This window comes from Hippoglossus hippoglossus, chromosome 19 (assembly GCF_009819705.1).
Source record: "Hippoglossus hippoglossus isolate fHipHip1 chromosome 19, fHipHip1.pri, whole genome shotgun sequence".
NCBI classification, from domain to species: Eukaryota; Metazoa; Chordata; class Actinopteri; order Pleuronectiformes; family Pleuronectidae; genus Hippoglossus; species Hippoglossus hippoglossus.
In genome coordinates this window covers 8,992,964-9,007,407 of record NC_047169.1, presented here as the reverse complement: position 1 = coordinate 9,007,407, position 14,444 = coordinate 8,992,964, and the positions used below count along the sequence as shown (strand labels likewise).

General features: G+C 45.5%; 1 protein-coding gene across 8 annotated transcripts in view; it reads left to right on the top strand.

Moving 5' to 3' along the window:
- The window catches only part of LOC117752581 (C-terminal-binding protein 2), a 97,720-nt gene that overhangs the window by 71,730 nt on the left and 11,546 nt on the right, over window positions 1–14,444 (top strand). For all 8 annotated transcript variants that reach the window (XM_034570044.1, XM_034570047.1, XM_034570039.1 and 5 more), the window contains 3 exons: window positions 7,183–7,337; window positions 11,243–11,387; window positions 13,254–13,460. In XM_034570044.1, the coding sequence (XP_034425935.1) occupies window positions 7,183–7,337; window positions 11,243–11,387; window positions 13,254–13,460 (507 nt within the window). The remainder of the gene's footprint in view (window positions 1–7,182; window positions 7,338–11,242; window positions 11,388–13,253; window positions 13,461–14,444) is intronic.

The window sequence follows — 14,444 nt, the reverse complement described above, 5'->3', positions numbered from 1 at the left end:
GTCACTGCAGGGGGGAGTGGATATGGAGGAGAAAAAAATGGACTGGGACTATAAAGCCCCTTTTCCAATGGTCGTAAAACCCACTCACACCTACTGACTTTTGTCTGCAATGGGAATGGATATAACCGGCATTCACTCCTCGGTCAAATGACTGAAGTATAAACACAGGTTTTTATCGGCTCCGGCTGTGATGAGCTAATTTCTTCTTCTTCTTCTTCTTCTTCTCTTCGTATCATGCAAGATGCAACACAGGCAAGACTTTCAGTTGCAAAGATATAAAAGTGTAACCACCATAACATTGTCACTGGTCTCTGTGGTGCTTTCCTCTGTAGTGTTGTTGTGTTTCCTGTTCCAGACTTGTTGGTTTTGTCGTTGGTCCCCGACACGTTGGTTTGTGTCAGGTTGGCTGTTTGGGGGAAAAAACAGAAAGGAAATCTCCTTTTCTGGTGATGGGAAAGGAATCAAGTTTAAAGAGTTAGAAGTTGAATTTCTCGATTCTTTTTTTTTATTAGTTGCTCCTCCTTTCATAATTAATGGATAACTTAAAAAAATTGTAAGGTGAACTTTTCCTCTTCTGAAGGGGAGTACACTTTGCTAACCACTGCTGTACAGGAATGATGAGAATAGAAATACTGATGACTGAGTGAGATTAGGTTTTTTAAAAAGCGGAGCAGACCTAGATTTCCAAAATAATTTTTGTCATGACCCACTTCTCATTTTTGATGACTTGAGCGTTCTGATTGAGAAAAAAATATTTGAAAGTGCTCACTGAGCTCACCGCCTCCTTATTACAGGGACGTGAAAGGATCGTAACATAATATCTACCAATTTTCAAATAACAAAATTCAAGGCCCATTTTCATCATCTTGGAACCCACATGAAAAATCCGTCTGAGGTTAAGTAGAGAGGCTCCTTTAGAAATCATTATATGGGCCTTTTATTCCATTACAAGTACATAGCTGCTGTGAAAGCATGATTCAGGGTCATGTATGTTTCTACAGTGGAGGCAGATGCTTCCTGTCATGTCATGATAAATAATTAATAACATGCGTCAGTACAAAATTCTTTTATCTCTCCACTGTAAATTGAATAGTGCTTTGGATTATTGTCAGATTAAATAAGAAAATGCCACTTTAAGCTCTTGTCGCGTGTGGTGGAGTTTTGTCGAAGGGTTCATTTGTCGCCGTGCTTGACATCTTATAAACCGTGCGATTAATTGATCAGGAGCGAAAATCATTTCTGGATTAATCGCTGAGTGAGGAGAAAGTCATTCGTTGCAGCCCTACATCTGACGGAGGATATCATTACACAGACCCAGCAGGGGGCTTGTGTGTGTGTGTGTGATTTTGTGTGTGTGTGTGAGAATGTGTGTTACGTGCATTTATTCCTTTGGCTGGGAAAACCCATGACAGCAGCTGCCTCCCCCAATGAAAATGTACTCATCCCAAATCATCTCATACAGGCGCACACATGTACACATGTGCACACTTACACGTTCGCACACACACACACACACACACACACACACACACACACACACTCGGAGCATGGCAAGAGTTTAGAGCAGAGGACAAGCAGAGGAAGCGAGAACACAGAGGAAAGGAAATGAGGGGGATTAATTAATGGAGGAGTGAAATTAAGAGCACTCTGCCTCCTGCGGTTTTGACATGACCCCGCAACACTCCACAACACCCCCACCCCTTCCCTCAAAGTGCACATTGATAGTGTGTGTGTGTGTGTGTGTGTGTGTGTGGTGTTGTGTGTGTGTGTGTGTGTGTGTGTGTGTGTGTGTGTGTGTGTGTGTGTGTGTGTGTGTGTGTGTGTCCTCTTCTTGTCTCCGCTCGATTCGTGACTCTGCTTGAATCTGCGGCTTGTTCGCAGTGAGGCGGCAAACAGCTGCTTTAAACCAGGAGCCTGCATGCGGAGAACACGACGGACCTGCTGAACAGCCTATGCTTCATTTCTGCACACTGCCTCTATGAGCTTGTGCTGCGCTGTTGAAACAAGGGAGCTGTGAGGGTCTGTCACAGTGGATGTGGACGTTTGCAGGTCAAAAGCTTTTACATTTAATCTGAGCTGGATTTGGTGGAAACATAAAAGTATTTTAGATGTGTAGAATATATATATATAACATTTTAAAAATGTGCTTTCTTTCCGCCAAGGAGGTTTTAATTTCAACCCTGTCCGTTTGTTGGTTGGTTAGTTTGTTTGTTAGCAAGATTTTAAAGAAACCACTGGACAGAGTTCCACACATTTTGGTGGAAAGATGCGATATTGATCAGGGAAGATCAAGGGGCAGATCCAGGATTTTTGAAATTATTATTGCTTTCTTTAATATTGCGAGATAGGGAGTTTTATAAAAAATTCCATGGAATAATTCATGGATCTTGAGGAAAATATTATTTAGGGGACTGATATCTATGAGTGTGTGCATTTTGGTGCAGTTTGATTGAATTTAAGGGGAACTGTTCAGCCTTAGTGAAGATTTTTGTGTTTTTTGTCCCTGCTTGTATTTATTGATGGATAGATAGATCAAATTAAACTTTTAACATGTAATTAAAATATCCTTGACACTGAAATGTCATTTAAAGGCTGTTGAAACAATTCTTGCTTGTAATGTAGATCTCAGGGTGAAGCTAGATCCATAGACTTTATTGATCTGTAAGTTATTGATGAAATCAGTGCAACGTTTAAAGAAAATCGCTCCTGGACTGTTACCATCTTGAGTAAAGACAAAGAGAAAAGTACGATGTTAACACGAAGGTATATCAGTTTATTTTTACTCTACATTTATTGTCCAAAATTAGTTTTTAACAGTTTAACACATTAAATGAAATTCTAGATAATTACACACATTATTGCAGACTGTTCTTAATGCACAAAGAGGGGAGTTGCTTAAAAGCGGGTTACATACACCTCAACAGAACCGTGTATGGCGGCGTTGTGAATATGGCGGCGCTGTGCGTTGACAGACGACCTGGTGGTTCTGGATGAGACTGGTTTGATGTACATGCTGTCAGTTTACCACAGAGGGGGTGTTGCCTGTCACCTCCATGCCTCCCCTCCATCAAAATCAGCGAGAGTGAGAATCAATCTGTCACACAGGAGACTCACAAACACACAGTGCAGCTCCTGGAACGACAGAACCATAGGGAAGGAAAGAGAATGAATGACGGACGAGGTGAACGGATGGCAGAGGGAGGAGGGTCGGTGATTATGGAAAGACAGCGGAGGAATGATAGAGGAGGTGTGAAAGAGATTCACGTGAGTTAAAGGAAAAGCAGATATCGTGGCGAGCGAACAGAGAAATACAACACTGCAGATGATGGGGTGAGATGTAGCGGAGGGAAGAGTCGGCGAGAGGGAGATTGACGGAGTGAGGGACTGAAAGGTCAGAGAGACGGAGAGAAACCCAGCGGATGATTCATGGAGTTCAGCCTGTCGAAGTTCTGCCTGAGGGTTGGATGCAGCCTGCCAGCCGCTCCGCTCCCCTGCTGCCTCATCCGCAGCTCCTCTCACCTGCACACCCACTGCTGCTGCGTTTCATTTGTTACACACAAGTAACTACTGGTTAGATGAGACACTAACAGGTGTCCTGGGTCGTTTCTCTGAGTCGGAAACAGCCATGCAGATTTGAAGCCTGAATCAATATTCTTGATTTTACTTCAAGTTACGTTAAATGACTGTTTGATGTGAAAGAGGTGCGATCCGGAGCGTTTTATCCTCTTTAAGCTTCATGTGGGATCTGAAGATGAGTGTCCTTCGCCAAGAAGGTTGTGTTCATAGCCCTGCCCATTCATTTGTGGGTTTGTGAACAAGATTGCACGAGAACAACTGAAAAGATTACCACAAAACCTGGTGGAAGGATGTGGTATGGGTCAGGGAAGAACCCATTACATTTTGGTGGCGATCCGAATAAGGGAGATTATCCAAGAATTTGTTTTTCACTTTCTTTAAAATTGCGAAATTTTGTTGATTTCTCAAAGAATAATTCATTGATCAGGCATATTTAGGGTGTTGATATATCTGAGTATCTACAATTTGGTGAATAAAGGAATATGCTCCACTGAGTGCCATTGTAGTTAGTGGATTAATTGCTAAGTCTACAACATGTCAGAAAACAGTGGGAAAAGCCCATTGCCGTGAATCAGGGCTCAGTGGGATGTAATAGTGAATTTACAATCATGTAAAAACAGAGAAAAACAGATCATCCTCATATTTGAGAAGCTGGTTCCAATGAAAGTTGGTTAATTCTCTTCCTATTCGATCACTCAGCTCATCCTCTCTGCACCTGTTTGCATGCGTGCACCGTCTCTGATGCGTCCAGGCATTAAGTGCACGAGCGCGCACTTCGACAACCTCACCGGTTTGATGCTCTGGTTCTCGGGCCATCGCCGCCCAGTCTTTACCAGCTGCCCCCATTAATATTCAACGAGCTGTCAGCTGCAGATGTGGCACAGACAGCCAAGTTGCCACGCATCAACCTTGCCGTCGACATGTCATCCATCTTGAACGGGGAGTGTGATGAGTAGGCATGGAAACAGTGGTGGTGGGTTTTGGGTGCGGGGGGGGGGGGGGGGGCTCTCCGTCTTGTCTGTCAGGAGAGAAAAACATCTCCCCCGCCCCTTACGACCGGAGTGTGAGGAGGATACGGGTGTTTGCGCCTCTGACCTCAACTCCCGGGCTCAGATGCCAGCGGTGCCAAAAATAAAGTGCATTAAAACTGGCAGCCAAAGCCTGTTAAGTGATCGCCATGACAACAAGCGGGAGGCACGGGGAGACGACACCTCCGCTCCGATCCTCCCCCCCCCCCTGCCCAGAGAGGCTGTGTTTCTGCTGGACTGCTCGCTTTCCGTCAGCCCGGGCTTCTCACTGTGCGTCTCCTGTCGTTTATCTGCTTCCCCTCCTTTTCATCCTCCTCCTCTTCTTCCCTGATGTGTCTCCTGGGAGCGTTTCAGCTAACAGGCAGTGTTTAGTCTGTTTTTATGTACGCTCGTTTACATTTTCATTTCGCTCCTCTCTGTCTCTCTCCCTCCCTCCCTCCCTCCCTCCCTCCTGCTCCCACCTGTTTGTCTCCCCCGCCGTAGGTTTTAGGTTGTGCAACGGCCACACACACACACAACTTTCTCATCTCATAATCTCACCTTTATCTGCCTTAATCAGCCTCCTCTGCTGCTGTAATCCCATGGAGCGTGTCTCTAATGAGCCCTCCTCTCACCTCCCCCCCCCCCCCCTACTTATCTCGAACCCTGACGTCATCCTAATCCCTGGGATAACTATTTAAGAGCACACCAACGCACACACACCTGCGCGCCAGTCGCACATGCACGCACAGAGTGAGGTCACGCTTTAGGAGTCCAGACATGGATCTTAGAAGCAAACCAGAGGAGAGAGAGAGAGCGTAAACACCAGATAAGAAAAGTGATGTCATGAAATCACAGGGAAACATCCGTCGGGAAATCTCTGGCGACTCTTAGGCCTGTTTTGTCAGCTTGGACAGATCCAGAGCTGGAGAGTGCATGTGAAGATCACGACCTGAGCGGTGAGAAGGGCCACAGCACTCAGTGGGGAAATGTTGCTTTCCCTTATCAGCTCCATCTATCCACACGCTGGTGTCGGAGCCGCACTCCGCTCCTCAGCATGAATATTGATGCTCCTCACTTGTTAACATTGTATGAAGCAGGACTGGTAATTGTCTGTCTGCTCAAGGTGACACGTCGGTTTCAGTCGGATGTGTGAGAAGGTCAGGCCGCCAGGGAGCTCGGCTCTCCTCGCACTCTCTTCACTCTAAGTGAGAAAAGTGCCGAGTGGGAAGGAGAAAGAGTTTGAGCGGAGACAAAAAAACAGAATTACAACGTGCACTTTTGTGAAGTGCACTGAAGTGCAGATGTGATTTGGCTGTGGGTTTGTTTCAGGCTTGTAGCGTTTCCTCCAACGCTCTCCATTTCAATGATACATGGCTCTTTTGAGGCAGGGCAGCAGTGAAACTCATTTCTGAAGGTGCAGCTTTCTCTCTTTTTTTTCCTCTGTTCCACAGCTGCTCGTTGCACTCAGTGGAGCAAATGTAGGATCCTCTCCTTTGAACTGAGAAAGGAGAACAAGCAAAGTGTGTGTGCATGTCGCTGTGCAGTTGTCGTATGTGCACACAAGGGAATATTCTCCTCTTGCTATGATTGAGTGCATGTATGTGCAACACCTGCAAACTGCACATGGTCTACTCTTATGTTCACATGTCAGTGTGTGTGAGAGCTTGTGTGTGTTTGGGAGCCAGGAGAGGATTCCTGTACGTGAGACTGTGGACTAATCCAGTCTTGAGTAGGTGCATTGATTTATTGAGCAACACTTGTTAGTTGGGAGAAGCCCTGCTTCCTACTATATCGTAATCAGAACATGTGCACACACAAGTGCATGTTATATGGACACACACACACACACACACACACACACACACACACACACACACACACACACACACACACACACACACACACAAACACACGCACACACGGATCAGATAATTACCTTATTTTTTCCTTGTAGCGATGAATTGACTCCAGCCAGTTGGACGACGTCATTTCATGATTGTTTCAATTGAACAAGAAAAAAAAAAACTTTAAGAATTAATATGTAACAATTCGCCATTAAAATGTCTAAAGATTATTAGACCTATGTTATATTTTTTGTTGACTTGTGCACTTACATTATCTAAAACGTTTCCACCTATATTCAAAATCAGAGAAGTCTCCACTTTAATTCAAAGTAAGAGGACGTTGCATTTTGTTCGCCCCAATAATTGCATCATATCTGCTTTACCCACCCTCTCTGCTGTAACTTCTGGGGCAAATGACGTATGACAAAGGAAACTCACACTGCTAGTCAGTTTGCCATTTAAGCCAAATTCATAGTTTCCACGTCTGCCGGTCCTCTGGGGTCCATTATGGTCCTTGTGACGTAAACGTTGTCCTCCTCCCACGTCAGATAGAGTACACATGGACCCCTGTGGACGTCCACGTGCAGCCAGAAATGTGTGACTTCACTGTACCGGAAGGACTATGCAACTCTCAGCAAACACAGAATGTGGAATGTATGGCCAGCTGTGTTTTCTTTCCGCTGATAACCATGAAAAAATATTCCCTTGTATATGAAAATAATTTTTTCTTTCTTTCCTCCATCTGTCTCCAGGTATTCGGCCCCAAATCATGAACGGGCCAATGCATCCGCGCCCCCTGGTGGCGCTGCTGGATGGGCGTGACTGCACCGTGGAGATGCCCATCCTGAAAGACTTGGCGACTGTTGCCTTTTGCGACGCGCAGTCCACACAGGAGATACACGAGAAGGTAGAACACACACACGTTCGCATGCACACACACGCATTTCCCACTTTACAACTGCAGAAAGTTGATGGAGCGATGGAACCTGTCTGCCTCGTTCTATTCCTATCACAGCGCCGGTATGTGCAGTGTGTTATATTGGCCCCATATGCAATTGCCAGTTAAAATACAGTGGCTTCATTATGATTTAATGTCACTTTGTGCCACGGAGCGCGGCGCTCGTATCAGGGCCATTGTTCTAATAGAGATTCTTGTATGGCGGGGATGCCGTTTAATTACATTGGCTTGTAGAGGCTCTTTATTGCTTTTTATGCTGCACCATGGCTGCAAAACAATACACGGCCACAGAGATGGGTATCGCCCAAGTGCTATCTCTCCATCTGCAGACGGGAGCGAGAAGCCGCCACATCTTTCTTCTCGCTGTTTTTTATGAAAATGGGACATATTAAAAATGAGGCATTTGCATAGAGATCAATTCAATCAAAGACCTCGGGCAGCGCGGAGAGAGGGGGGGGGGGGGGGGGGGGGAGGGTGGGGAGCTTTTTGTTTGTTTTAACACTGCCTTATCAGGAAAAACATGATTGTAATGTTCACCTCGCCAGCATATTCAGCAGTTCACTGTAATAACTCGCTGCCTAGATACCCACAGGGCCGATGCAGATTGAAAATGTCCAATCTCTGCTTTCCTGGATGCGTAGACGCGCCCGATGATGATTCTCGCTTGTGATGTTGTGAGCGCAGACACCAGCTGCCACACTCTCCTTCGTCCACAGACACAGAAACTCACGGGAAAGTCTGGTCGAGGGTGGAGTATGAAAGTTGAGCGAGGTTGTGTCAAAGCTTCCACCTGCTTATCTCTTATTTTTCGGGTCAGAGGGGGACGATTCGACACGCAGGCCAGTACTGATCAAGATGGAGTTACAATATCATTTTGAATCCCGCACGCAAGCACCTGGGCCCCAACATCCTCATCATCATCATCCAAGGTCGATGATCCCTCGTCTTTCTCACAGTCGCAGAGCCTCAGAGTCACATGTGGCTTGTAGAAGTTGGATGGTTGCCCATATGGCTCAGTGTCAACATTGGCCTCACACTCTGTTCACTGCTGCTGGATGCCGTTCATCCAATTGTGGCGTTAAGCTGAGGGCTGAAATAATCACGGAAGCAAATGATCCACCGGGATTTTCTACAATTCATTGAACCAAATTACATGGTTTGTTTTGTCCGAGCGACAAATCAAAACACAAAGATATTCACTTTACTGTCGTACAACTGAGATAATAGAAGCAAATCCGCACTTTTGAAAAGCTGGAACTAGTGAATGTTTGGCTTTTAAGCCTCATGTTCGACTATTAATTTCTCTTGATCAACTCATCAGTTATTCCGCTATTTGTCTCAGCACTCGTTAAAAGGGATTTTTCATAATTTGGGAAATATACTACGTATGAATGTCAGGTCTGTGCTGTAAATTAGAGATACTGTGAGATATGAAAGGTTGCTGGTTCAAATCTCTTGACCGCCACGAAGAAAGATTGGAAATTCCTGTTTGTCAAAACATAATTCACAATTAATTATGCTTCTTTTTCTTCTTTCACGCCTTCTTCCTCTTCTTGTTCCTCTTCTTCTTCCTCTTCTTTTTCCTCTTATTCTTCTTCTTTCTCTACTTTTTCTACTTCTTTCACATCTTCTTCTTTATCACATCTTCCACTCCATCTGCTTCTCCTCCTTCTTCCACATTTATTTCTTCTTCATCTACCTCTTCCTCTTTTTCCTCTTATTCCTCTTCCAGTTCTTCTTCTTCTTCCAATTATTCTATTACTTTCTCATCCGCCTCTTCTAGCTCTTCTCCATCCACTTTTATTTCTTTCAGTAACTTACTGGACTGACTCTGGTTTTATCTTTTCATGGAAATCTCATCAGGTTTCGTACCCAAAATATCAAACTCGTCCTTTTTTTCACTTATGTGTAGAGATGTTTTATTATTATTTAAGCTTCACTTTATCATATGAGCCTCATTCATTCATTCATTCATTCATTTTAACAGTCTTCTCCATTTTACTCACATTTCTGCTTCACTGCCAAAGTGGATTTAAAAGTTATGATCAATAAAGGATCTGAGCTTTCTCTCTGTAACATACTACGACCACATCACCCGTTAAAAAGTGCTGAATGCAACAAAAAAAAAAAAAGGCCTTGTAAAAACCGCAGATCGTCTCTGCCAGGTGGAGAAAGTCTGTTCTCAGTGTTACAACCAGCTCTCACGTCCAGTACATCCACTCCGCTCACTGGTGGGATGATTTCATAGCCATAAAATCTCTCTGCAGCAAACCAGACACACACAAACTGCGGGACGAGTACCGCTAAGTTGTGTCTCTCTCTGTCTCTCACGCTCACCCGGGCCAAAAAGGGAAGGGCTCACTGCCAAACCCGGGCGTCATCAGAAATGATAGAAATGATGAAAGCAGCAAGGCTTTAGTTACAGGGGGGGGTATAGATTAGGTCAGAGTTTCCATTGAAGTAAACTACATTCAGACGAATTCACTGCTCGCACTTAAAGACCTCCGGCTCAAAAACAACACCAGACCTCCAGGCTCAGCCCAGAGGGAGATGCATGTGTGTGTCAGTGCTTGTGTGTGTGTGTGAAGAGTGTGTGAGGAGTGTTTTAACCTTGAACTAGTATCTGAAAGGGCCTGGTCGGGGACACGGCTCCAATAAAAGCTGTATGGAAATTCAGAGCTAATCTGCTAATCACAGGAAGGCTAATGCAGTTTGGCTGGAGGTGAATGCAGAGCAGTGATGTGGGTGCTGACAGGGGCTGATACTGACGGGGGAATAGTTCAGATCCACATCAGACCGGGTCACCTTGTCCATGTCAAGTGGCAGAGGAGCAGGTCTTTAACAGTGACGGCCCCATCGAGGTCATTGAAGTCAGACTGGTAGTTTTTTAGGCGAATGTTTTACTCAAGTACACGTTGAGATTTTCGACATCACATTTGGTTGGTTGCTGGTTGTTGGTTTCTCAAACATTTGTGTCTCGTTTACATTTTTAGAGGCAAGTCTTGTGATTGTGATTTTACTTTGATCAGTGCAGCTACCGATACAACAGCGCCACCACATGGTTCCTGTAAATTGTGACGTGTACTTGATTTAAGACGAATGGAGCAGCGTAGACCACGTCCACCTCTGCCTTCACAGATGAGCTCAGTGCAGAACAGAATTTACATGCATGTTTCAGGCACATGTTCACGTTGGTGATATCAGTACTGGGATTAAACTTTTGGCCCAGAGTAGCAATGCGTGTGTTGCTTAGTGATTTTTAGTTTAGTGAGTTTGTCATGTGTCCTGAGTTCTGCTCTGTCACTCTGATGTCGGATGTAAATGGGTCAAAAGGTCATCAGAGTTCAACAAAATGTGTCTCTGCGGGTCCGCGGGGTTATCCAGCAATCAGCTGCCCCCCCCCCCCCCCCCCCCCCCCCACCCCCCCCCCCCCCCCCCCCCCCCCCCCCCCCCCCCGACCTCTCTGTGCAGTCACTTGTCCACATCCTTTGTCCGTAACCACCCTCGGGGTCTGAGAGCAATTGTGATGACCGTGCAGAGCCGTGGCCCCTTCCAGACAATGTAATGACTTGTTTCCACTTCCAGCTCTGGTCTGTAACAGGACAGTGTGTCAGTGCTGCTGGGGACCATGTGATGACTTCAGCCCCCCCCCCGCCCTCTTCGCTGTGAAATCTTAAACATTTGGCTCAAGTGTCCAAAGTCATGGCAGACATGTGATTTTCATGGCTGCTCTTGAAGGAACGGGATCTTGTGATTGTCATGGGTTATTATGAACACAGATGGTCTGGTGGCCGTGTATCCGTGTTCTGTATGAATAGCTGGATCAAACTTTTTCTCAATGTGCGTGTGTGCAGGTGCTCAATGAGGCGGTGGGAGCCATGATGTACCACACCATCACCCTGACCAGAGAGGATCTGGAAAAGTTCAAAGCTCTGCGCATCATCATTCGTATCGGCAGTGGCTACGACAACATCGACATCAAGGCTGCCGGAGAGCTGGGTACGAACTGAATTGTGATTCCGCTAATGTACACACACACGCACACACACACACACTTCAGATAAGTGACAAAAGATTTAATGATTATTATAAACTACCGTGCTGAAAATGTTACAGATTTTAAAATATGTAATTCTTCCAATTCACCTTTAACTGTTAAAATCCTGCATCATGCTTTTAATTTATATAGGGGATAGCACACTGTTTAGATAAATTAGGAGCTTGAAAAGAGCTTTAAAACGACATGTGAACCTATATTAAAAGAGATATGACCAGTCAAAGACACAGAGACCCCATAGTTCCTTTGATTTAGGCATTCTTAGTTTCATGGCTAAATTTCTCCTATCCCATGTTGTATTGAGGATTTCGTACGATACCTCGAGTGCCTGTTATCAGATTTAGGTGACTCTTAACTGGGCGGTTCATCGCGCCACTAACCTGTATTATTAAAATGGCAGTGACTGGCTGAAGGTGGGCGCTGCCTTTCGAGGTGGAAGTGAGATCACACAGCAGACAGAGATTTGACTCACAGTCAGGCTGCTCTGAACGTGTTTACCGCTTCCTCTCCCTTTTCCATACAATATGGATTTTGAGAGCGGTATCAAAGGCTGAATTAAAGAGTGAATGGCGGACCCCCCCTGCTGTGAGCCCGAATGTTCAAAGAGACAGAAAACCAGGAAAAAACACAGAGAGAGAGAGGAGAGTTTGGTCTTTCCCTCTGAACATCTATCTGCTGGCTGGTGGCTCAAACAACCCGCACACTTGACAAAGCTGCCATTTCCCTGCCAATACGAGATACTGCGTCTAACCGCCACCCACTCACCAAAGGCGTTTTGCCTCGCAACGCAGGAGTCAAAAGCTATCGCGGCTGGAGAAGGCGGCGCTGATACGGCTGCCGTTCTTGGGGGGGGGGGGGGGGGATAAAAGAGGCCACTGATTGAGCGGACTCAGTTTTTTTAATTATTATTTTGCCGTCCAGACGCGCGGCTGTGCTGTTACTGTGAGATACAGGGTGAGGATGAGGACATTAGAGGAGAGCGAGGGCAGGCAGACGTGCTTAAGTGTGGCAGTGAAATAAATAAATATACAAAAAAACCTTTGTGTTGTGGAAGATAAGCAAGGTAATGCCACAGGGTCAGGAGGTTTGAGTTCCCTGAATGCAACACAATTATGAGCCAATGCACTGGAGGAGAAGTTGTGGCTGAAAGTGGCTGAAAATGTCTAAAAGTTACGACGTTATGCACATTCACAAGTTTACATAGAATAAGACTCTGCAATAATTAAATATACATTATCTTGACTTTAAATAGGATCATATTATAGCGCTTTCACCATGTCTCGTTATTGTTTTACAAAATTATGTGAAAACTGTAATAACAAATATCCAGATGCGTTCTGAAAGCTTCTGTTTTCTGTGAATCAATGAGATGATAATACAGTAAATGTATTTTTACATTAATTTGCCACACGTTGATAAATATTGGAGAAATGTTTTACAATTAATCAAATTCATCCAGTTTCAAACACACAATCAATCTCTTACTAACCCTAATTTACTCTTATCTCAGTTTTAAGATGTTCATTTACATGTATTGAGATCAGATACATATTCCATATACACAGGAATAGGGAAAGTTGAAAGGAATATTTGTTACTGAACAGTTACCGACCTAAAAATATAATTATTCAGATCTGCAAAACATTAAATTTCTTCATATATATTAGCACTTTTTTTAAATCCAGGATCCGCTGATCATCCTGATTATTTTATAATGATAAATTACATGTTTCAAAACATTATGATATTGATATTTTCATCTCTTCCCTAATGTTTGTCTTCGTCCCTCTCTCTCTCTCTCTCTTTAGGAATCGCTGTGTGTAACATTCCCTCGGCAGCCGTGGAGGAGACGGCGGACTCCACCCTGTGCCACATCCTTAACCTTTACAGGCGAAACACCTGGCTCTACCAGGCTCTCCGGGAGGGCACGCGGGTCCAGAGCGTGGAGCAGATCCGCGAGGTGGCCTCCGGCGCCGCCCGCATCCGTGGCGAAACCCTCGGCCTCATCGGCTTCGGTAAATAAAAAATATGCATTTACGCCTCCGCTTCCCTCAGCGGATTTGAAACTCTTCCCTTCTTCCCTTTACTCTTATTTTATTTTTCCCTCTCTCGCTCTGTTTCCATGCCTCCCCCTCTGTTTTCATATCCTCTCCCTGCTCAGTTTGCCGTCTGCTTTCCTGCCCTGATAAGGTTATTTTTTCTCCCTCTGCCCGTCCCACAGATTATCTCAAGGTTGTCTGTTTCACCTCCCTCCGGGCTGACTTCCTTTTCTCTGCCACTGTTCTCTTCTCTCATCCCACTGCTCTGACGCTCACCATTATACCTCCGCTATTCTCCCGTCTTCTGTCTTCAACTTCTCTACCGTGTCGCTGTGATCCCTCGACATCTCGCCCCTGCCATTTCAGACCCCTCATGGCTGCGTGGATTCTGTGTGTGTGTGTCTGTGTGTGTGTGTGTGTGTGTCCCCTCCTGCACGTGTTTTACTGCTGATTGTGTTTGTGTGTCATTCTGCCCTGTCTCGACAACATCACTGGGCTGACAGATACTCTGTCCGCTCGAAAACCTTTCCAGAGTGCCACCTTATCTCTGTGTCCACATACACCCCCCCACTCACACACACACACACACACACACACTTACACACACACATTAACACACAACCTTCTCCTCCCCCCTTCAAGTCCCAGACATCTGCCTAGATTTACTGTGCAGTGGGTCCTGGCAAAGAAAAGCGCCCCCACCAATTTATTTTTTCTCACCCAATCCTCCCACCTCCGTCCACCCCCTCCCCTCCTCCCCCCGGTCTCCCTGGCTCATGTCGTCTCCAGCACAGTGTCCACTGCCAGCGGGAGGTTGAGGAGAGAGCGGAGGCCTCCTGGTGTTTGTTTGTGGGACTCTGCACACACACACACAGAGACACACACAGCCAGACGCACAACTCTGCAGGCTGCAATGACACAGACAGACAAAACCTCTGGCTCTGGTGGGGACAATAGCCA